The 24049-nt window shown below is 51.0% G+C and overlaps 2 protein-coding genes across 3 annotated transcripts in view; one reads left to right on the plus strand and one right to left on the minus strand.

Annotated features, from left to right (window-relative positions):
• SOX7 (SRY-box transcription factor 7) overlaps positions 1 to 13524 on the plus strand; it is a 44302-nt gene extending 30778 nt beyond the window's left edge. The window contains exons 3-4 of one of the 2 annotated variants that reach the window (XR_016037793.1): positions 6845 to 7596; positions 12248 to 13524. The gene's annotated coding sequence lies outside the window, so the exon portion shown is untranslated. Of the gene's footprint in view, positions 1 to 6844; positions 9209 to 12247 lie in introns of those variants that run through there. The other variant, XR_008686214.2, reaches the window with a different exon arrangement.
• C7H8orf74 (chromosome 7 C8orf74 homolog) overlaps positions 186 to 24049 on the minus strand; it is a 31501-nt gene continuing 7637 nt past the window's right edge. Inside the window, exons 3-4 of the mRNA XM_055428051.2 lie at positions 1257 to 1660; positions 186 to 552 (exon numbers count right to left, since the gene is read on the minus strand). Of these exons, the coding sequence (XP_055284026.1) occupies positions 316 to 552; positions 1257 to 1660 (641 nt within the window). The 3' untranslated portion in view covers positions 186 to 315. The remainder of the gene's footprint in view (positions 553 to 1256; positions 1661 to 24049) is intronic.

Consider the following 24049-nt stretch of genomic DNA (forward strand, 5'->3'; position numbering starts at 1 on the left):
GTCCTCATGAGACAGCCCTCTCCCACCCTGCAGGGAAAATCTATTTGGATTGGATTTTCAGGAGGCGAAAGACGGGGTCCGGCAAGAAGATACAGAGCATGCAATCAGTGTTGTGTCTTCCCTGTCCCTACCGCCTTCACCCACATAACATGAAACAGACATTCAACGAGTACCACAGCCAGGACTTCTGTGTGTTTCTTTTAATCACTAGAAACCTCTGACCTATTGGGTGCCGAGCGCATCACATAACCCTTTCATAATTGAAAATGGCTCTTCCTCAATCAGAGTCTTCAGACCTCAGACGTCAGGGGCCTTCTACTTCTTTGCTTTTGCTTTCTTCCCTTTGTTGGTTTTGGACAACGTAAGAGCTCTGTCTGGGCTTGACTGACCGGCAATGGGGACCAAGGGAGGGATGGGAGCATTGAGGTTTAGAGTCTTCTTCTGAAGTTTCAGGTCTAAAATATCAAAAGTTATCTGTATCTCATACTGCAGCAGCTCCTTGAGGCACTCTATCTGGATGTGAATGGCCTCATTGATGAGTTTCTCTAGCTCCTGCAAGAAACAGAACGTGGCTGGTGAACAGGGCCTGGGGAAAGCCGAGGCCACCTGCAGGCAGAGTCCCACCACAGGTGCCACTTCTCAACCCAGCTGCCTCCTTTCTCAGTGTGCTGGGATCTTCCATCCCCTGCTCCCCAGACTTACTCTCTATCCATCTCCACCCTACTCTATGCCCTGGGAGGCTGACTTTTAAGAGCTGCATCAACCAGCTCCCTTGACCTGTCGCTAGCGACGGTTCAGCCAGTGGGAGGCCCCGGCAGAAGATCGGAGGGCGGGGAGAGGATGAAACCTCCATGGCCCTTCCTTCATCCCCCAGGCCTCCGTGAATGCCAGCTCTGCAGGCAGACAGGGCACTGCGGGAGTCTTTGGTGGTTTGGAACCTGGGGGTTCCTTTGGTGGAATCTGTGCTAGAAAGAACTTGGACTTTGGGGTCAGCCAGGCCTCAGTCCAAATGTAAACTCGACCACATGCCAGCTCAGGGACCTTGGGCAAATCAGTTAAACCCTCTGAGCCTCAGCCATCTCATCACTAAAATGGGGACAGGGATTGCACATCTGAGGGATGTTTCATGAAATGTGTACAAAACCTGTCCCCTCCTGAGCCCCCCCAGGGGTGAGGACCCCAGGGTCCTGCCCGCAGGTCCTCTTGGCGGGAAGGGATGCAGGCAAGCCTCCCCCTGCCCCACAGGCCCCTCTCACTTCTCTTTTCAGAGGCTGGCGCTGCCGCCCAGGCAGCTCGGAGAACGTCTTCTGCAGCAGGTGCTCCTGCTCTAGGCGCAGGGCCCCCTTCAGCAGCAGCATGTCGGTCCGCTTCTGCACCTCGACCGTGCTCAGCTCCTCCAGCTGCTGCTCGTGCTTCCAGACTTCCCGGTCCTTGCCCTCGACCAGTGGGAGTGGCTGGGGTGGCGTGCACACCTCCAGGTCAGTAACAGTCAGGTTGACATCCTGGTCCTGGCCCAGGACGTACTGGTAGAGTTTGTAGTGGCGGATGAAGGTGTTGTGGAAATAGTCGCACAGGGCCAGCAGGTGGGTGGTGTTGAACTGCCTCTGGTAATCTCTGAGCTTGTTCTCCAGGATTGTCACGGCCTCAGTGATGGAGCAACCTGTGGGCACAGAAGGGCCGGGTAGCAAGTATGAACCAGACCAAAGTAAGGGATGGCTGATCAATATGTGCTGACCCCAGAGCCCATGTCCTACCAACTGTTGTATGTCACCATTTTTTAGGTCGAGAAAGCCGTGGAGTGTATCATGTTTCCCTTTTACCCTTGGCTCCTGGGAAGCTCAGGGGCAATTTTATGCAATAACTTACATTTATCCTACTTTTTTCTTATATGATTATCCCACTCCTTGCCTATATTTTGACATTTAGCTCTTGTTTTGAAGGCTTATTTCAGCTGTGCTTTATGCTGTTTCCACTTTAGACTCTTCAGGAAGGAGGTGAGGGTATAAAAGGGATTGATTCTGATATGAGTGGGGCGTGAGATGGTTGCAGAGACAGAGACATTATACTGTCCACTTGGGTCACTGCCTTAGGCAATATTGTTTAGACCATGTAGAGATCAGCTCTGAGAGTAGCACTGGGCAATGCTCCTTGGAGAATAAACCATCTTCTCCCATCTTCTTCCTTTCACATCTCTCTTTAATTTGTTTACTTTTCAGCCACACTGTGTGGCATACAGGATCTTAGTTCCCTGACCAGGGATCGAACTCATGCCCCCTGCAACGGAAGTACAGATTTTTAACCACTGGGCCACCAGAGAAGTCCACCTTTCACGCTTCTTGCTCGCAGCTCCATCAGAGCCTGAGGGTAAGAGTGTGGTCAGGAGGGCAGGACTCTCCCCAGCATATGATTGCATCTCAAGACAGAGGGAGTTCAGTAAAGGGTCTTGCTGAGTGAGCTGTGTGCCCTGTGGACAGATCTCTGGCAGGGAGAGGACAGGACAAGTGACAGAGGAAGACCCTGGACCCTCACACAGGTGCCACCCCCAGGGGCACAGTGAACTCAGCCGTGTCTCTCTTGTCCCCTGACTCAGTGTCTGCTCTGTAGGACAAGAGCTTGGGCACAGACGGGGGACTCCACAGCTCCCCCTGTGTAGACCGAGACCAGCTGCCGCACACAGGGAGCCTGGCTTTTCTCCTGGGGTGGGGGCCAGCCTGCCTGCGGAGCCCCCCGCCTGGTGACCACCCTCTTCAGGGCCCTGCCAGAGTGCCTTTAGGAGGGGCTGTCTCTGCCCGGCCCATAGGGCTGTTTTTCAAGCCCTCCCCACCCGCTGATTCTGCCTTCACTTTGACTCCTCAGTCTTGGCTCTGCATGGGTGTTTTTATCCTAACTCTCCCCAGAGTCTGAGAGAGCAGGGCTTACAGAAATATTAGCACATGGAGCACTGCTCCACCTTAAGCCTCAGTAGAAAGTGCTGTGAAGTGTCTCAGGATTTAGGCTTCAGTCTCCCAGGGGAGATCAAACCCAGCTATCCTAAAGGAAATCAACCCTGAATATTCATTGAAAAGACTGTTGCTGAAGCTGAAGCTCCAATACTTTGGCCACCTGACATGAAGAGCTAACTCATTGGAAAAGACCCTGATGCTAGGAAAAATTGAGGGCAGAAGGAGAAGAGGGTGACAGATGATGAGATGGTTGGATGGCATCACTCATTCAATGGAGATGAATTTGTGTAAACTCCGAGAGATGGAGGAGGACAGGGAAGCCGAGTGTGCTCCAGTCCATGGGGTCAGAGTCAGACACAACAGAGCGACGGAACAACAGCACCTCCTGGGGGAAGGGAGAGGGGAGCCCCTCTGTCGTGCATTAAAGGTCAGCGGGCTGTGCTTTCCCTTCCTTTCAAGGCAAGTCAGCGACTCCAAGGTCCAAGACAGCACCCTGTCTCAGGATGGGGTACAGGAAGGTGCTGGGCCTGGATGACGGACACAACTCTGTCTCCTCCTAGCTCTGACTCTTGGACCACCGTTCCCTCAAGTGTAAAGTGGGGAATAGTCATGTTTGCTTCAGAGGATCGTTAGGCGGATCAAATGGGATGGTGCGTCCAAGTGCCTTATACAGAGCCCACTGCAAGCCAGGAGTCAATGAATGCTGCAGGAAAAGAAGTGCTTGTTTCTGCACTGTGAGGAAGCTCTCCAGGCCACCTCTTTGCATCTCACCCATCCATCCTTGTCTCCGTCCATCTATCCATCGTCCGAATATTCACTCGCCGTCCACTCATCCGCCGTCCATTCGCTCATTATCCATCCATCCATCTCTCCACCCAGCCATCTTCCCGTCCATGCGTGTGCATCCATCTGTTCATCCGTCCACGGTTAATTTGTCAAGCTGTTACGAGGGCCTATTAATTACTAGGCATTATGCTAAGCTCTAGCAGCATTATGATGTGTCTTATTAGACACGTCTCTTGCCTTCAGAGTTCTCACAGGAGAGATACACAAGCCGATGTTGACACACGTGTAACGAATCAGGTGACGGGGAATGCTCAGTTGAGGATACGGAGAATATGACACAGGTGGGACGTACCTCTGCTGGAGAAGACGAGGCATAGGCGACCTCTCAGAGGCTGAGTGGGACTGAGCCAGGAAAGAGTGTGGGGGAGGCACGGCATGGGTGCGGCCTGAGCGCGATCCGAGGGGCAAGGAGCCACATGGCACGGGTGGGAAACACGACTGAGTCTGTTGTCGTTGGCACCTATCGGTGGAGGCAGAAAGCAGCATGTTGAGGGGAGAGGTGGGAGGAAGGCAGATGCGAGGGCCTTGAGTGTTGTGTTAGAAGCCAGGGCTTTGTACTCCAGGCAGCCCCGGGCCTGCCCAGGGAGACTGTGGTCATGTGGTGGCCGGCGGGGAGACTTCGGCCCAGTCCAGACAGGAGCCACGTGGCCTGAGAGTGCCAGGTCAGCAGGCGCGGGCAGCAAGGGCAGATTGGAGCGGTAGGACCGATGGTCGGGGGTAGAGGGGGATAGAGGCCTGCCTGACTCACAGCCGTTTCCTGGGGACCCTTAAGGAGCAGGAGGGCCACCAAGAGAATATGACACAGGTGGGACGTACCTCTGTTGTGACCCCTGCCCTCAGAGAGCTTCCAGTCTGGGGAGGAGGAGGCAGCTGGACAGATGACATCCCCTCCTTTTTTCTCAGCCCCCAGCTCAGCGCTCTGTGCTCAGTGAGGGCCAATACATATCTGGTGAGTAAATGGACAGATTGCAACATGTGAAGGGTAGTAATGGAGCTGTTCATTTATCCCTTCAACAAGTACTCATTAGGGGCCTTCCTTCTGTGGGTCAAGAACTCATCTGTTGTCCAGGAAGGCGGTGAAGTGCTGGGGGCAACACACATGGTATAATCCTGCTCGGGGCTACTGAGCACTGGGTGGGCACCCCGAAGAAAGAAGGGACCTTCTCAAGGAAGTCAGGGAGCAGGTCCCTGAGCAAGTGGGGAAGGAGCTGGGATGGGCTGTGTCAGAGGGAATCGCTGAGCAAAGAAAGGTGGGAAAGGAGGAACCAGACAGGGGAAGCAGCGTCTACAGAGGCCCCATGGTTGGAGAAAACGTGGCTCATTTGAGGCATGGAGATGCTGGGGACTGGGGGCCAGTAGGCCAGAGAGCAGCCAGTGGGACCCCTGGTTCTCACAGAGGTCTCCTAGACCACCCAGCCCACATCCCTTATCAACTGGTTACCTTGCTGTATTAAGCAAAAGTTGAAAGTTAAATTTACTGAAAATAATTTTAAGGAATTAATTTTGCCCATTGTTTTCCCAGGAAAATGACAGTTTTGAATGGCATTTTAAGAATTGTTTGCATTGCTCTTGTCATGATATATTTATATAAATTGTTTCTTTGCTTTTATAATTTGACAATTACAAATTAGGTACATAAATAAGCCACATTAAAAGTTACTCAGAAAGTCCAGTTAAGTTTGATGTTAATAGTTTTTCAATTTTTAATTTAATTTTAAAATGTTGTTTACTCATCTTTAACCTTGCATTGCATATAAAGAGTAATCTCTGTAATGTATAAGGCAGATATACATATAGTATATAATCAGACATACAGAATACCTATGTTGTTGAAATTTGATGAGGTTGGGCAATTAGGGAAAAAAACCTCTAAAACGGCTTCTCAAAAGGCTCTAGCAATCCCACTTCAGAGTATACATCAAAAGAAATGAAACTAGGATCTTGAAGCTATGTACCCCCATGTAATTCACAAGAGCCAAGGTATGGAAACAGCCTGTGTCGGGTCAGGTCTGTTGATGGATGGTTAAATAAACTGTGATACACACACACAAAGAAATACTATTCAGCCTTCAGTTCAGTTCAGTTCAGTTCAGTCACTCAGTCGTGTCCAACTCTTTGCAACCCCATGAATCACAGCGCACCAGGCCTCCCTGTCCATCACCAACTCCCGGAGTTCACTCAAACTCATGTCCATCGAGTCAGTGATGCCATCCAGCCATCTCATTCTCTGTTGTCCCCTTCTCCTCCTGCCCCCAATCCCTCCCAGGATCAAAGTCTTTTCCAGTGAGTCAACTCTTCACATGAGGTGGCCAAAGTATTGGAGCTTCAGCTTCAGCCCTTCCGATGAACAGTCAGGACTGATCTCCTTTAGGATGGATTGGTTGGATCTCCTTGCAGACCAAGGGACTCTCAGGAGTCTTCTCCAACACCACAGTTCAAAAGCATCAATTCTTCAGCGATCAGCTTTCTTCACAGTCCAACTCTCACATCCATACGTGACCACTGGAAAAACCATAGCCTTGACTAGATGGACCTTTGTTGGCAAAGTAATGTCTCTGCTTTTTAATATGCTATCTAGGTTGGTCATAACTTTCCTTCCAAGGAGTAAGTGTCTTTTAATTTCATGGCTGCAATCACCATCTGCAGTGATTTAAAGAAGGAAATCCTGTCATTTGCAACAGCATGGATGGACCTGAAGGACATTACGCTAAATGAAATAAGCAAGACACAGAAGGACAAATACTGTGTGGTTTCATTCAGATTTGGAATAGAAAAAGGTGGAACTCGCAGACGCAAAGGGGAAGCGCGGAGCTGTGAGTCAAGGACAGGGCTTCAGTTATACAGGACGAGTGCGCACTGGAGATGGACCGCAGGGACGTCCCCGCAGCTAACGACGCTGCTCTGTGCATTTGAAATGTGCTGCAAGAGTGCATCTTGAGTGTTCTCACTACAAACTGAAGTGGTGACTCTGTGAGTTAGTGGACGAGGAGATCATGGGGTGCAACTTCAGCACTTATTTCTCAATTATTGATAAATTGATACATTTTATTTTTCAGGAGACTCAGGTTCGATCCCTGGGTGGGGAAGATCCCCTGGAGAAGGAAATAGCAACCCACTGCAGTATTCTTGCCTGGAGAATCCCATGGACAGAGGAGCCTGGAGAGCTACACTCCATGAGGGTCGCAAAAGAGTAGGATATGACTTAGCAACTAAACAACAAACAACCACCCAGGAAAATAAATAAATACAACAGCTTCTCAGGGAAATGATAGTGATAAAACTACATGGGTGAAGACACAACTCCGGCAGCTCCAGAGCAACGCCCTTCCTCCTGTTTCTAACTGAGCCTCATAGCTTCCCACCTGTGTCACCGAGACCAGTGACCCATGCCTTCCTTGGACTGTTTCCTGTGCTGGGAAATAAGCTGGCTGCTGATCCTTGGGTCCCCTTCACCCCTGAACCTATGCCCCAGGGACCAACGGGAGCCCAGGGTTCCATCACCACCCAGAGCTTTCTAAAAATACAGCACCCCCCCCCCATATACACATACTCCCAACCATCTCAGAAAAAGAACCACTGACTCCAGGATAGGGTCTGGCTTGAGAACTGCTGCCTGACTTCCATCAGAGTTATGAGGCAGATTGACCCAGAGAACTCAGACTTTCATACCCAGGGGCCATCACAAATTGACCAAATGGTAGAAGGATGGAGCCAAAGCCCCATAACACTCTTCTCTGCCAAGAGACTGTGACACCTGGCAGCCTGGTCTCTTCCTGCAAAGACATGAGCTTTGCACTGCTCGGATTCGGTGGGTATTTGTTCTACTCTTTTTTGCTTTTGTGGAGGGATGGACATAAAATGACAGTCTCTGGTTTAATTCTTTTTTGATTTTTTGACGATACTGCACAGCATGTGGGATCTTAGTTCCCCAACCAGATATCAAACCTGTGCTCCTTGAAGTGGGAGTGTGGTGTCTTAACCAATGGACTGCCAGAATGGAGTCCCTGTCCTTTTCTTATGACACTTGTGTACACGACATAATGACAAAGCAAGAACTGAGGATTCCTCCAAAAGCAACATGCGAGCAGGTGCCCAGGCTTAGGGCAAAACCAGGCACCAGGAGGAGAGAACACGGGGGAAATGTCCTGACCCAGGATGCTGAGGGTAGGAGCAGGGGAAGCTTTCCTGCAGGGAGGATGTGGAGTCCCATGTGGGACAATGAGGAGGGGTTTGGCAGGAGTCGGTGGGAATAGGCAGTCCTGACGGAGGGTCAGCAAAGGCAGAGACCAGAGGCAAGTGGAGTGCGCTCTGGACGCGTAAAGGGACCACACCTGGTTGGAGTTTCTGGGAGGCAAAACTGAAGTTTGAGGGCCTGGGCTTGGGGACAGAGGGCTTGAAGGCTTCAGTCTGCAGAGGGCAAGCTGTGTAGATCACGTGAGAGCACTGGATTTCATCACAGAATCTGGGCTCTTGAACTGGAATTCACGAAATGCGAGGACATCCAAGGAAGGATCTCAGGTCTGAGCGGGCCCCAGAATTGCATCTGGAATTTTGCATGCACTTTTTTTTTTTTTTCTGGGGAGAGTGTCCATAGAGAGAATCGTTAAATTCGTAAAGGAAAGGTTAAGAATCTCAGCTGAGAGCCCTGGGCCACTCAGAGGCCTTAAGTTGAGAAGTGAGATGCTGGGAGGGTATTTCCGAAGGATGGTGTGTGGAGGACGATGGAGAAAGCCCACAAACGTGTCCCCGAGGGCAGGTAGCAGTGTGAGGGCGTTGGCTTCTGATGCTCAAAGCTGGACTTCAGGCCTGTGTGGAAGCCCCTGTGTGTGGACTGGGGAGGTGAATTATGGAAGTTTCTCTGGGCTTTGCAGAACTGAACTTGCCGGAGGGTGCTCTGCTCTCCTCCCGTCTGGCCGGGCAGCACCTGCGTGGAGCTGGGTCACCCGCACACTCCAGATGTGGGCAGCCATCACTGTCCTATTTGGCCAGGCCAGCAGCCAAGCACAGAGCCCAGGTTTGAAGTGAAAAGTCCTCAGTCCCCGTCGTGCTAGCACCCACGGGCGTCCCAGCTGCCTGTCATCCTGGCAGATGCCCTCCTACAGGCTTGGTCATGACCTCAGCCATCAAACACAAGTGTGGACCTTGTCCTGGGCGGAATTCTAACTTTCAGCCCCGAGACACTCTTTGGACCAGTTCTGGTTTTTAGCAGAGGTTGTCCAAATCTGGCTTACGAGACACGCTTGCCCCCTAGACCACCCTCCGTTTTGTCTCAAGCTGAGAAGCCCCTGATGACTCAGAAAGCTAAGGATTAAGTCTCCAGGAGAAGCCTCTGCTGCCAGGCAGCCAGATCTGTCCTTGCAAGTTGCTCTTCAATTACAGGGAGTGGCTGGCTTCATTTGCATTGGCTGCTGGGAACTTCCTGAAGACGGTCCCCAAGGGCCTGGAGGCCAGCACCTGCACGGAGCTGGTGGGAGTAGGGAGGGGAGCTTGGGGAGAGTGTGGGTGGGATGACGCCTAGATGCTCCAGAATCAGGGCAAAGGGGCACGGGGCCTGGACCAGGCGGGCTGGGCCCCCTCCCTGCCTCCCATCCAGACTGTAGGACCTGGGGCTGGGACCTGGGGCTGGCAAGGGGGAGCACATGCAAGGGGAGTGGTTGGGAAAGGAGAAGAGGGGCTGCTCCTTTTGAGTGGGCATGAGGGGGAGAATCCAGGTGCCACTGGTGGCCCCTGACAAACCAGTTTGGTTGCCCCCGCCTTGGCTGCGAGGGGAGGAAACCCGTCAGGCTGAAGCCTGACCTGGCTTACAGTTCCCAGTACCTGAGCTCCTGCCAGGGCAGCCTGGGACGGTGGGAAAGCGGAGGAAAGCCAGGACCCTCCACCCCACCCCCATTCGGGGTCCTGAATGCTGCCCCCGATGACCCCCTTTCTGCCCTTGAAAAGGTTCTGCCAAACTCATCCACCCCAGCGTGCTGGTGCCAGCTCAGAAGAGGGTGTGTGTTTTCTTTGGGGCAAGAGAGGGCTCTTGTTCAGGGAGTTCCCTTTGTTGGCCTGCATGCCCTGGGTCATCAGAGGCTCTGCCCAAGGCCTCCCGGCAAGGTGAGCAGGTGTAACCACCATCCCCACTTTACCTGCGAGAGAAACGGTGGCTCCAAGAGGTCAAGGGGTTGCTGCAGGGCAACAGGTGGCACTAGTGGTAAAGAACCAGCCTGCCAGTGCAGGAGACAGAAGAGATGCAAGTTCCGTCCCTGGGTCTGGAAGATTCCCCTGGAGGCTGGCATAGAAACCCACTCCAGTATTCTTGCCTGGAGAATCCCATGGACAGAGGAGCCTGGCGGCTACGGTCCACAGTGGCAAAGAGTTGGACACGACTACTGAAGTGACTTACAACGCATGCACACACAGCTGAGAGTTGCAGAGCCAGAGTTCTGACCCCGGCCTGACCTGGGAGGCCTCTTCCAGCATCCAGACTGGAGTGGCTTGGATTTGCTTTGTAAACCCTGGAGACGGACACTGGAAGGGGCTCCCAACACTCTCGGTCACAGTTTTCCAAAGGTGGTTTTGCAACAGGTATTACATAGAAATGAGTGGCCTTGAATACAGGTTGGAGCCAGGGAAATTAAACAGGTGTCCTTAATATGCTCATGAGCCCAGCAGAGTATGCTAACAGGCTCAGCAAATGGCCAGAAAGAGTTGAGTCTATGCAATATTTCTTAGATTTATTGGAGGCAAACACACGCAGATCTTGGAGGTATATCGAGTTCAGTTGCAGACCACTGCAATGAAGAGAACATCGCAATAAAGTGAGTCACCTGAATTTTTGGTTTCCCAGTGCTCATGAACGTTACACTTACACTGTCTGTAGTCTTAAGTGTACAATAGCACTCTGTCTAAAAAGTAGTGTGCAACCATTATTAAAAAAATATTTACTTCTGAAAATGCTAGCCATCACCTGAACCTTCAGGGAGGTGTCGTCTTTTTGCTGGTGGGGGGTCTTGCCTGGATGCTGATGGCTGCTGCCTAACTGACACCAAGACTGCAGTACCCAGGATCTGGTCACACTGCACCTGGCCAGCCACGTGCTCTGTTCTCAGCCACCATTCAGAGTCGCGAGGAGGCCACCCGGGAGCCCAGGGCAGCCCCTGGCCTGAAGATGGCCTTGACGCTGGGGCCGTGCCTCAGAGCTTTCTGTGGTTCTAAGAGCGCAGACTTGGAATTCAGGCAGCTGTGGGCTCCTAGCTTGTTTCTGCGTCTTTACTACTTGCATGAGTTATTTTGCCTGGGCATCAATGTTCTCATCTGTAAAATGGGGGCAGTAAAAACATCTAACTCATAGGGTTAGATGTGAGCACAGGGGACAGAGCTCCCACAGTGCTTGGTACACAGTGCGTGCGTGCATGCTTCACTTCAGTTGTGTCCAGCTCTTTGCCACCCTATGGACTGTAGCCTGACATGCTCCTCTCTCCATGGGATTCTCCCAGGCAAGAATACTGGAGTGGGTTGCCATGCTCACCTTCAGGGGATCTTCCCCACCCAGGGATCGAACCTGCGTCTCTTACATCTCCTGCACTGGCAGGCGGGTTCTTTACCCCTAGTGCCACCTGGGAAGCCTTGGTACACAGTGGCACTCAATAAATCACATGGTTGTCATCGTGAAGATTCCAGGCATCCCCACTCCCCGGGGGCTGTTCTGGGGTAAACCTGTCTTCCCCAAGGACTCCGCAGGCTCCCAGGGCAATGAGTTCCTAGAGGCTGGTTTTCCTGAAACCACTGTCTCCTAGGTCTTTTCCTGGAGACTCTCTCTTCCTTGGCTGGCGGTGGGGCATGGGATGCTGATGTGCTCTCTCCTGGTCACACCGACTGCTAAGGGCAGAGGATGGCTGGAAGTTGGCTGTCTCCAGCTAGAGGGTTGCAGAGGACAGAAGCAGAGGCAACCCTTCTGGTCAGACCAATAGTTCACAGCTCTCCCCAGATCTCTGGAGTGTTCTCTTCTCTCCCTGCTACTATGAACTTCTCAGTACCTGCTGGAAAGGACTAGATTTCTCATTTCCAAAGGATCTTTCCAAAAAGCTCTGGACATGTAGTTGCTGCCCAGTGTTCAGCTCTTCGTAAATAATAATACAACCAGCCTGCACTGGTGTGCTACTTTACAGGTTTAGAGCATTTAATTATCCATCAATTTATTTAATTGGTTACAATCAACCTATGAAAGAGGTAATTGCTGCCATTTAACAGATGAGGAAATTGAAGTTTAGTGTATGCAAGTAGAATCAGGACTCAAACCCAGGTTCTCCAGCTCCAAGAAGTATGCCTCAGCTACTGGGGTATTTTTAAGGTGTGAGCAGAAGACATGGACCCCACAGAACTACGGTACTTCCACTAGAACTTTTTCATTTTGATTTTATTGTGGTAAAATACTTACAACATAAAATTTACCTTTTTAACCATGTTTATCCGTCTAGTCAAGGCTATGGTTTTTCCCGTGGTCATGTATGGATGTGAGAGTTGGACTGTGAAGAAAGCTGATCGCCGAAGAATTGATGCTTTTGAACCGTGGTGCTGGAGAAGACTCTTGAGAGTCACTTGTACTGCAAGGAGATCCAACCAGTCCATTCTAAAGGAGATCAATCCTGGGTGTTCATTGGAAGGACTGATGCTAAAGTTGAAACTGCATACTTTGGCCACTTCATGCGACGAGCTGACTCACTGGAAAAGACTCTGATGCTGGGAAGGATTGGGGGTGGCAGGAGAAGGGGACGACAGAGAATGAGATGGCTGGATGGCATCACCGACTCTGTGGACATGAGTTTGAGTGAACTCCGGGAGTTGGTGATGGACAGGGAGGCCTGGCGTGCTGTGATTCATGGGGTCGCGGAGAGTCGGACACGACTGAGCGACTGAACTGAACTGAAATGAACTGAACTGACTGATGTGTGCAGTTCAGTGGCACTAAGTCCATTTGCATTATCGTGGAACAATCACCACCATCCGTCTCCAGGACTTTTTTCATCTTGCCCAACTGAAACTCTGTATCCGTTAAACACTACCTTCTGATTTTCCCTCCTCACAGTCCCCGGCAAATCCTTTTCTATTTTCTGTCTCTACAGATTTGATCACCCAAGGTACCTTATATAAGTGGAATCATACAGTATTTGACTTTTTGTGATTGGTTTCTTTCCTTTAGTAGAAGGTCCTTAAAGTTCATCCATACTGAAGCCTGTATCAGAATTTCCTTTCTTTTAAAGGCTGAATAATATTCTATTTTATGTATAGACCACATTTTGTTTATCCATTCGTCTGCTGATGGGTTACTTCCACTGTCTGGCCATTGCTGGTATGAACATGGGTGTACAAATATCTGTTCCAGTCCCTGCTTTCACTTCTTTTGGATGTATCCCCAGAAGTGGAATTGCTGGAACATAGGTAATTCTATGGGTAGGGTAATTCTGTTTAATTTCTTGAGCGAGTGCCTTAATGTTTCCCCATTCACTAAGTTTTTGTGTTTATCTTAAAGAAGAACCAATAATCACATTAAAGGAAAAACCTACCCACACATTAAGATTTAGAAAGATTTTGTTGTCCTTTTAGAGATTTCCTCCCTGTTCACTTTCTTGCAACTCAAGGAGCAAACACAGGATCAGGTATTTTAGAGATTGTTATGAGCTTTTGCTGAAGCTCTTCTCTTTGCCCATAGAGGTCCTCTTGCACTTTCTGCTCAACAAATACACCCTTCACCACTCTTCACCCCTAGTCCTCGAGAAGCTGGCTACTGCTAAATAGCTTTGGCAGGAAGAACAGACTCTGGTGCCAGGCAATCTCAAGGTTAATACGGGGATTATCTTTCACTGTGTGACGACTTGCAAGTTACCCAACCTCTCTGAGCCTCAGTTGCATCATTGTGAAATGGGGACAATAGTACCCACCCAACCGAGCTTGGTGTGAACATTAAATGAGATGACCCACGTGGAGAGCCTGCGCATACCGACTGCTGAGTGGAGGCTTGCTCTCCTCCACCCACCGGTGCAGAGCTCTGCCAGTGCTGGCTGGAGGATGGCTGAGTGAGTGCAGCAAGGATTAAGCTGATTTGGAAAGGTTCAGAGGTCAGAACAGGAGCCATCAGATGGAAGCCTCAGAGAGACAGATTTCAGTTCGGCAGCAGGGAGAACTTTCTAGAAGTGAGAGCGTTATCAGTGGAGGAGTGAGCAGGCAGTAGGCTGGGAAGAGAATTCCTGAATAACAAGTATGTGGTGGTGGTGGGAGGGAGGGAGGCTTGAATCATGTGACCTTTTGGGTCCTTTTGATTCTAAGCAGCCATGATGATCTCCACCAAGCTCACAGTCCCACATTTTAGGGTGAGGTGGGTGCCTCCTGCAGCCGTCTCAAGTTTGGTGAAGGGTTGCTGACTTTGGATCTTCATCCTCCTACTCTTCATCATCCCCAAGGTGAAGATGACCATGTAATCTGTCTCACGGACAGGGCACTGTACCAAGACTAATATTTGGTGACTTCATACCATTCTTTGTCCCCTCTGCTGATGGGGGACTCAGAGACCGATCAAAATGTCCGACCAACCAAGGAAAGACATGGGAAGTTAGAGGGAGGGCAGGGGATCACTCCAAAGGGCCAGAAGTTTGGTCCCAAGGACACTAATACCACCCCCAACCCCACACAGGGAGCACATCCATGCCAGAACACATCAGCTGACGCTGAGCGTGCAGTCTCACTCCTGGACATACACTCTGGAAAAACCATGATTCAGAAAGACGCATGCACCCCAATGTTCATTACAGCGCTGTTTACAATAGCCAAGTCATGGAACAACCTAAATGCCCATTGGCAGATGAATGAATAAAGAAAATGTAGAACATATATCCGCACAATTGCACTCATCTCACACGCTAGTAAAGTCATGCTCAAAATTCTCCAAGCCAGGCTTCAGCAATATGTGAACCGTGAACTCCCAGATGTTCAAGCAGGTTTTAGAAAAGGCAGAGGCACCAGAGATCAAATTGCCAACATCCGCTGGATCATGGAGAAAGCAAGAGAGTTCCAGAAAAACATCTATTTCTGCTTCATTGACTATGCCAAAGCCTTTGACTGTGTGGATCACGATAAACTGTGGAATATTCTGAAAGAGATGGGAATACCAGACCACCTGACCTGCCTCTTGAGAAACCTGTATGCAGGTCAGGAAGCAACAGTCAGAACTGTATATGGAACAACAGACTGGTTCCAAATAGGAGAAGGAGTACGTCAAGGCTGTATATTGTCACCTTGCTTATTTAACTCATATGCAGAGTACATCATGAGGAACGCTGGGCTGGAAGAAGCACGAGCTGGAATCAAGATTGCCGGGAGAAATATCAATAACCTGAGATATGCAGATGCCACCACCCTTATGGCAGAAAGTGAAGAGGAACTCAAAAGCCTCTTGATGAAAGTGAAAGAGGAGAGTGAAAAGGTTGGCTTGAAGCTCAACATTCAGAAAACAAAGATCATGGCATCTGGTCCCATCACTTCATGGGAAATAGATGGAAAAACAGTGGAAACAGTGTCAGACTTTATTTTTTGGGGCTCCAAAATCACTGCAGATGCTGATTCCGTTCCGTTCCGTTCCATCGTTCAGTCGTGTCCGACTCTTTGCGACCCCGTGGACTGTAGCCTACCAGGCTTCTCTGTCCATGGGATTCTCCAGGCAAGAATACTGGAGTGGGTTACCATTTCCTTCTCCAGGGGATCTTCCCGACCCAGGGATCGAACCCAGGTCTCCCACATTGGGGGCAGATGCTTTAACCTCTGAGCCACCGCTGGTTGCAGCCATGAAATTAAAAGACGCTTACTCCTTGGCAGGAAATTTATGACCAACCTTGATAGTATATTAAAAAGCAGAGACATTACTTTGCCAACAGAGGTCCGTCTAGTTAAGGCAATGGTTTTTCCCGTAGTCATGTATGGATGTGAGAGTTGGACTGTGAAGAAAGCTGATCGCCGAAGAATTGATGCTTTTGAATTTGTTGGAGAAGACTCTTGAGAGTCCCTTGTACTGCAAGGAGATCCAACCAGTCCATTCTAAAGGAGATCAGTCCTTGGTGTTCATTGGAAGGACTGATGCTAAAGCTGAAACTGCAATACTTTGGCCACCTCATGTGACGAGCTGACTCACTGGAAAAGACTCTGATGCTGGGAAAGATTGGGGGCAGGAGGAGAAGGGGACGACAGAGAATGAGATGGCTGGATGGCATCACCGACTCTGTGGACATGAGTTTGAGTGAACTCCGGGAGTTGGAGATGGACAGGGAGGCCTGGCGTGCTGTGATTCATGGGGTCGCGGAGAGTCGGACACGACTGAGAGACTGAACTGAACTGAGAACATATATATAATGGTACACCCCTCAGCCATAGAAAGGGATGGAATCGGGCCATTTGTAGAGATATGGATGGACCTAGAGACTGTGAAGTAAGGAAGAGTGAAGTAAGTCAGAAGGAGAAAAACAAACATCGTACATTAACGCACATATGTGGAGTCTGATAAACGGTACAGACGAGCCTTTTTGTAGGCCATGAATAGAGAGACAGACATAGAGACTAGACGTGTGGCTTCAGGGTGGGGAAAGGTAGGGTGGGATGAATAAGGAGAAGATCCCCTGGAGAAGGAAACGGTAACCCACTCCAGTATTCTTGCCTGGAGAATCCCATGGACGGAGAAGCCTGGTAGGCTACAGCCCACGGGGTCGCAAAGAGTCGGACACGACTGAGCGACGGAACAGATAGACACTACCATGTGTAAAACAGCTAGCTAGCAGGAAGCTGCTGTAGAGCAGAGGGAGCTCAGCTCAGGGCTCTGTGATGACCTAGAAGGGTGGGTGGGAGGGAGGTTCAAGAAGGAGGGATATATGCATATACAGCTGATTTACTTCACTATACGGCAGAAACTAACACAACATTGTAAAGCAATTATACTCCAATTAAAACAAATAATGTCTGTGACCCAAGGTCACAGTGAGGCTTACAGATGCTCCATGTGAAAACGCTGAGATTTCTGTACCTTCCTCTGCAGCAGGTGCAGCCTCTCAGGAAATGTTCCAGTGGCACCTTGATTTCTGGGCAGCTGACTGGTTCAGCCCCACTGGTGGTCTGTGATCTCCCTCAGCATCATGGGCTGTATTAACTCCCCCCGCCCCTATTCATATGTGGAAGTCCTCACCCCTGGGACCCCAGAATATGACTGTACTTGGAGACAGGGTCTTTACAGAGGTAATTAAATGAGGTCATGATGGCCCTAATCGGCTGTGACTGATGTGTTTATCAGAAGAGATTAAGGCGCAGACACACAGGAGAGAGGCCGCGTGCAGTATATAGTGTGAGGAGACGGCCATCTGCAAAGCCCGAGAGGCCTTGGAAGAACACAGTCTTGCTCACACCTGGATCTTGGACTTCCAACCTCCAGAACCAGAGAAAATACACTTTTGTCGTTGAAGCCGCCCCGTCTGGGGAACTTTGTTATAGCAGCCCAAGCAAACAAATACACTCAGGGGAAGATCTCTGGGATAAGAGTTGCCCCTTTGATAGTTAGGGAGTTTAGGATGGACATGTACACACTGCTGTATTTAAAATGGATAACCAACAAGAACTTAGTGTATAGCACAGGGAACTCTGCTCAACATTGTGTGGCAGCCTGGATGGGAGGGGGTTTGGGGGAGAAAGGATACATGTGTGTGTGTGTGTGTGTCTGAGCCCCTTCCCTGTACACCTGAAGCTGTCACAACGTTGTTAATCGACTATATGCCAATACAAAATAAGAAGTTAAAAAAAAAAAAGAGTTGCCTCTTTGCCCCAAGAGATGGTCTCCTAAGATCTCAACTGGTGCCTTCTGTGGGAACTTCCATCCTCCGTCAGCAAAGTTGTCGCCAAGGGTTTAGTTCAAGGGGTGTGGTGTTCGGGCTGCCCAGGAGAAAGCCACTAGACAGAGAGGCTCTCAGGAAAACAGAAGGGCACCTGTTCTCTGCGGTGCTGGTCCTGAGTCCCTGGAGGCTCCCCCGTGTGGGAAGATGCTCAGGGGCTGGTGGGGTGGCCCCTGGGCATGGCTGTGAGTGCGCTGGGAGGTAGCATTCGTGCAGGGAGCTTGGGGGAGTCATTGCCTGCCACCAGCCCCCTTCCACCCTACAGCTGCCTGGATGACATTTCCTGGAGAGTCAGGAGTGGCCATGGGTGGGACCACAGATGCCAGGGCCATGACGCAGTTCACTGGACCCTTGCCTGGTTGCCTCTTGCCTCCACGGACTGGTCATCAAGGCCCACTTCCTCCCAGACTCATGATCTGGGGGCCAGGTCAGCCGGAAAGGGGTGTTCCCCAGCCCAGATGTGCAGACAGAGCCCCAGAGGAGGCCAGTGCCCACCAGATGTTGATGATGACAAGAGGTGGAAGCTGCAAAGTGGCGCCAGTGACGGTGGGCAGGTGTTCCCAGGTCCTGGGTGAGCATCTGAGCTGGCTTGGGTGCCTCCAGCCCTCAGTTCCCCGCTGAGCAAAGCCTGAGTCGGAGGAGGCTGCTCCCCATCTCCTGCTGCTATGGGCCCAGTGGAGAAAGGAAACTTGGGGTCTCCCCGGCACTCTGCATCTCTGCAGCTCCCTGAGGTCCCCAAATGCCCCAGTATCTCTCTCCCCTCCTCTCCAGGAGCTGAGGTAGGGTGTGCGAAATCTGACACTTCCTGCGGTTTCCTCCCACTGGGCCGGAGCTGGCAGGCTTCTGTCCCTCTGCGCTGAGAGTGGTGACTTCACCCTGGGCCCCAAGGACGTGGCAGGATAGGATCTGCCCGGGGCTTCCCGGAGCCTGGTAGAGGAGGGGCCAACACAAGGACTCTTTCTTCTGGCTTGGAGCTGAGTCCCGAACATGCCGCTGAGCCGTTTGCCGGAGCGGAATCAGCTTCTGCTTTTGAATAAAGGGCAACCCTTTCCCTCTCAGTTCTGGGGCCCGATTGGGCCTGGAGATAAGCTGAGCTGGCGGCCAGCCTGGCGGAGCTCTGAATCACTGTTGTGCAAACATGACCCTCCTTAGAGGCTGCCGGCCAACTTTGTTACCTTGTCTGCAAACAGAATTCAACCACCACGGCCCCAGATTAACTAAACAAAAACAAACAAAAAAAATCACCCTCAGAGAAGCTACCTTCCAAGAAGAATGACAGCCCAGTGTGGACTTTAGCCGAAACAGAAGCTTGAAGGTGAGCTGATAGCCAGTGGGAACCCTGGCTGTTGGCATCTCGCACCCCACAGCCTGTGACGGGTGGGCCAGGCCTGGGGGCAGGAGGCAGGCAGGAGATGAGATGAGGCAGAGGTGAGGACTACAGCTCGTTTGGAATCTGACCTGCCTGGTCCTCCTGGCCCGGGTCCCCTAACAAGGGGAACGAGCACTGGGGTCTCCTTGCCTGTGTGCTGAGGGCAGGGCAGTTGCCTCTCGGGCCAGTCTGGACCTCCCTTCCCCCGGCCCCTGACTTGAACCCAGCTGCAGCCCTGCCTGCGGGGAAGGAGGAGACAAGAAATGGGCCAGACAGCGAGCCCCCCACTCTCAGGAGTGGGGAGGGGAGAAGCGTGCAGCAACCTCTGGTCCTGGGCCACCAGTCTCTGTTGTGTGACCCGCTTCACCTCCACGCCTGGTTGGGGGGCTGACCTTTGCCAAGCCCTTCCTGTCTGTCACTCTGTCATCCTCTGCAGGCCTGGTCTTTTTCCAACCCCACTGTGAGTAGGAACTCTTATGGCCCTCATTTTAGAGATTAGGAACTGAAGGCCCAGAGAGGTTAAGTGATGTTTCCAAGGTTGCACAGTAATACACGCTGGAGACAGACCTGAACCCTGGTCTGTGGACTACAGAGTTCAGTGCCTCCTGGTTCTGCTGCATGGCCTTTGGCCTGGCCCAGCCTGGAGCTGGAGCTGGTGCAGAGTGAGAAGGAGTGCCCTGGGGAGGAAGGCACTCCCTGCCTCGGAGGATTGAGGCGCTTGTTCCTGCCCTTGAGTGTCCCGGGGATGGAGTTCTGGGAGGTAGCCTGGACATAGCCTGATGTCTGGGCTGGCCTGGCTGCCTTCTGGAGTGGCAGATATCATCTGGTTGGCGCCATGGCAGGGCTCGAGTGCATGGGCCCAGCTCAAGAGGCAGAGTTCTAGGGTGGCTTCCACCTGTGGGTTTCCCTGCCGCACCCCGCTGTCTGCACCCTCCAAGCCCGGAGCCAGCCAAAGTCAGCACTCATGGCGGCTCGGTCACCCGGGACCATCTTTTCTGCCTCTTCCTTGTATCCCCACTTTGGGGGTGAGTCTGCCGTTTGCTTTGTCTCTAGGTCCTCTGCCCATTGTCCTGCCCCCTTTCCCCTGATGCATCTGAGGAGAAAGGGTCTCGGGGCCATCTCTGCTGCTCCTGAGAAAGGGCTGATGACTGCAGTATGTTTGGAGGCTGATGAGCAGCAGGTTCCGCATGAAGCATGCCTGGCTGCGCTTGATCAGGCCATCTCAGAATCACATCACCCACCTCGAGTCTCTGGGTCTTGTCCCTGTGGTCCCTCCTGAAAATAAGAGCCAGTCCTCACTGAGCCCCTCTACGCACTAAGAGCCATGCTGTGGGCTTCGTCTTCATAACTTCAGTCCTACAAATTGGGTGCTCTTTTTAATTTTCCTTTTGATGTGTAATCAGAGCCTCAGTGGTGGTGTGGCTGCCTAGGACCACGCGTCCTACAAGGGACTGAACTAGGATTTGAGTCTTCCATCTGGGCTTGGAGCCTCCAGATGCATTATAGCTTAAAACAAGTCCAATTTCAGGCACTGGGAGCCCTCCCAAGAGCTTGTCCCTACTTGATATTTGTAACAACCAAGTTTCACAGACTTGGAGCAGATTTAAAAGTAAGAGGAAGAACTTGTAAGCTGGATGTCCCAGGATCAACATTTAAAAGCTGCCAGGAGGAGGAAAAGATGGGTCAACAGTGACAAATGGAATCAGTGGGGATGATTGTCAAGTCCTGCATGTGTATTCCGTGTCGCCAAGAGCAAGGGCAGGATGGGGAGCGCGACTCTGGGTGGTGCACTGCCTGTGACATTGATGCTGACAAAGTAAGTGTGCCCAGGAGCTATAGGAGCCGGAGCATCACCTCCAGGATGAGGGTGGGGATAAAATCCCTTATCCCTGCAGCGATCAAATCGCAGGTTGCATTGTGTTGGGATCTGGATGCCGTAGTTTAAGAAGGACATTAACAAACACAAGGATGCTCAGGGAGGGGCAGCGAGAGAGGGGCAGGATGAAAAGGTGGGGCAGAGGCAGGACAGTGAAAGTGTCTGTCGCTCAGTCCTGTCCGACTCTTTGCGACCATGGACTGCAGTCCGCCAGGCTCCCCTGTCCATGGTAAGAATACTAGAGTGGGTAGCCATTCCCTTCTCCAGGGGATCTTCCTGATCCATGGATCAAACCCAGGTCTCCCGCATGGCAGGAAGATTATTTACCATCTGAGCTACCAGGGACGCCCATGGGGTGGAGGGGTCTATGGAAATGGCATCGTGGTAAGAATGATGAAATGCACTTGGGGCTGTCCAGTCAACATGTGAAGACATGATGATCAGAGTATATGAAGCCCATTAAGGATTTGCAGGGCCCACCCACTGCTTCTAGAGGACAGACTTTGGGCGCGTGAGTATTAACAGAAGGTGCCAGAGGAGGGTGTAACTAGATCTGAGGAGGAATTTCTAGTAACGAGAGTGGCTGTACAAAGGAATGAACTTCCTCAGAAGCAGGGAGCTCCCTGTGGCTTACAGTGCCATCACAAGCTGGGAAAGCCTTGCTGGCTTGTTGAGGGGCACTGCCTTCAGTAGAGGGAATTGAGTTTTCTGATCACCAAGTCTCCTAGTAACTCTGAGGTTTAGGAGTCTAGAGACATAGATAGACCGTGTGTTGGCAAGGAATGCAACAGCCAGAAATACTGAAAGCTCCAGAGCGATCTAATCGCCTTGGTTTGAAGTTGGGTTTACATCATCGTCGACTGTTTTTCAAGGGCTCAGCCTGTGGAAGGCTCTGATGGAAACTTGAAAGAGCCCGAGTGCCCACCTGCTTGGGGCTGACATTCTTCTCCTGCTCGTCAGTGTTTGTTCTGGCCTTGAGCCACGGCAGAGCTCAAACCACAAGGCTGAACCTGGTACCCAGGCATCGCTGTGAGCAGCGGGGAGTGGGATCCAGAGGGATGCCAGGAAGGCTCCAAAGGGCGGGGGGTTGTCTGCGGTGGGACGAAATTTCCTAAGGATCCCTGAAACCAGCCCCTGAGCACTGCACGTCTTGCTTCAGCCTTCGGGCTGTGATCACTGGGTTGGAATGGGGGACAGACATGGAAGGGCACCCACCTGACAGCCTCAGAAATAAGAGGAAAGGGCTGCTGCAAGTGCACGTGAGATACGCAATAGGAACACGGGGCGGCCTGAAGTAGAGGAGTGATGGGGTTTTATTTCCGTCTGAAAACAATCACAGTGCGGCTTGCTGAACGGACGCACGATGTGAAAGCAGTGGACTGGCCGGGAGATGGAGACAGGTTAGGAAGGGAGGCGGTGAAAAGTGGCCAAGACCGGATGCTGAGGTGCAAGACATCCTTCAGCAGATGAATGGGCACATCTGCTGTGATACATCCAGACAATGGAATATTATTCAGTCCTTAAATGAACTATCCTGCCATGGAAAGACATGGAGGAAACTAAAATGCGTATTACTTGTGAAAGTAGTCAATCTGAAAAGGCTACAGACTGTACGATTCCAACTATATGACAAAAGGCAAAACCACAGAGGCAGTGGAAACACCTACTTTCTACTGGTTGAGGGGGAGGGAAGGATGATTAGATTGGACTTGGAGAATTCCTAGGGTAGTGAAAGCATTCTGTATGATACTGTAATGACGGATACACGCCACAACACATTTGTCAAAACCCAAGAACGCATAGCCTGGTAGGCTTCAGTCCATGGGATCGCGACGAGTCAGACATGATTGAGTGACTTCACTTTCACTTTTCACTTTCACACATTGGAGAATGAAATGGCAACCCACTCCAGTGTTCTTCTCCGGAGAATCCCAGGGACGGGGGAGCCTGCTGGGCTGCCATCTATGGGGTCACACAGAGTCGGACATGACTGAAGTGACTTAGCAGCAGCAGCAGCAGCAAGAAAGCATAACACCAGTTCAGTTCAGTTGAGTCGCTCAGTCGTATCTGACCCTTTGCGACCCCATGAATCACAGCACGCCAGACCTCCCTGTCCATCACCAACTCCCGGAGTTCACCCAAACCCATGTCCATCGAGTGGATGATGCCATCCAGCCATCTGATCCTCTGTTGTCCCCTTCTCCTCCTGCCTTCAATCTTTCCCAGCATCAGGGTCTTTTCAAATGAGTCAGCTCTTCACATGAGGTGGCCAAAGTATTGGAGTTTCAGCATCAGTCCTTCCAATGAACACCCAGGACTGATCTCCTTTAGGATGGACTGGTTGGATCGCCTTTCAGTTCAAGGGACTCCCAGGAGTCTTCTCCAACACCACAGTTCAAAAGCATCAGTTCTTCGGCGCTCAGCTTTCTTTATAGTCCAACTCTCACATCCATACATGACCACTGGAAAAACCATAGCCTTGACTAGACGGACCTTTGTTGGAAAAGTAATGTCTGCTTTTTAATACGCTATCTAGTTTGGTCATAACTTTCCTTCCAAGGAGTAAGCATCTTTTAATTTCATGGCTGCAATCACCATCTACAGTGCTTTTGAAGCCCAGAAAAATAAAGTCAGCCACTGTTTCCACTGTTTCCCCATCTATCTGCCATGAAGTGATGGGACCGGAAGCCATGATCTTAGTTTTCTGAATGTTGAGCTTTAAGCCAACTTATTCACTCTCCTCTTTCACTTTTATCAAGAGGCTCTTTAGTTCTTCTTCACTTTCTGCCATAAGGGTGGTGTCATCTGCACATCTGAATTTCATCAAATCCTGAAAGATGAAGCTGTGAAAGTGCTGCACTCAATATGCCAGTAAATATGGAAAACTCAGCAGTGGCCATAAGACTGGAAATGTCAGTTTTCATTCCAATCCCAAAGAAAGGCAATACCAAAGAATGCTCAAAGTACCGCACAATTGCACTCATCTCACACGCTAGTAAAGTAGTGCTCAAAATTCTCCAAGCCAGGCTTCAACAGTATGTGAACCGTGAACTTCCAGATGTTCAAACTGGTTTTAGAAAACGAAGAGGGACCAGAGATCAAATTGCAAACATCTGCT

Source organism: Moschus berezovskii, chromosome 7, assembly GCF_049115385.1.
Source record: "Moschus berezovskii isolate FMDL1 chromosome 7, NW_MosBer_1.0, whole genome shotgun sequence".
In the NCBI taxonomy this organism is placed as follows: domain Eukaryota; kingdom Metazoa; phylum Chordata; class Mammalia; order Artiodactyla; family Moschidae; genus Moschus; species Moschus berezovskii.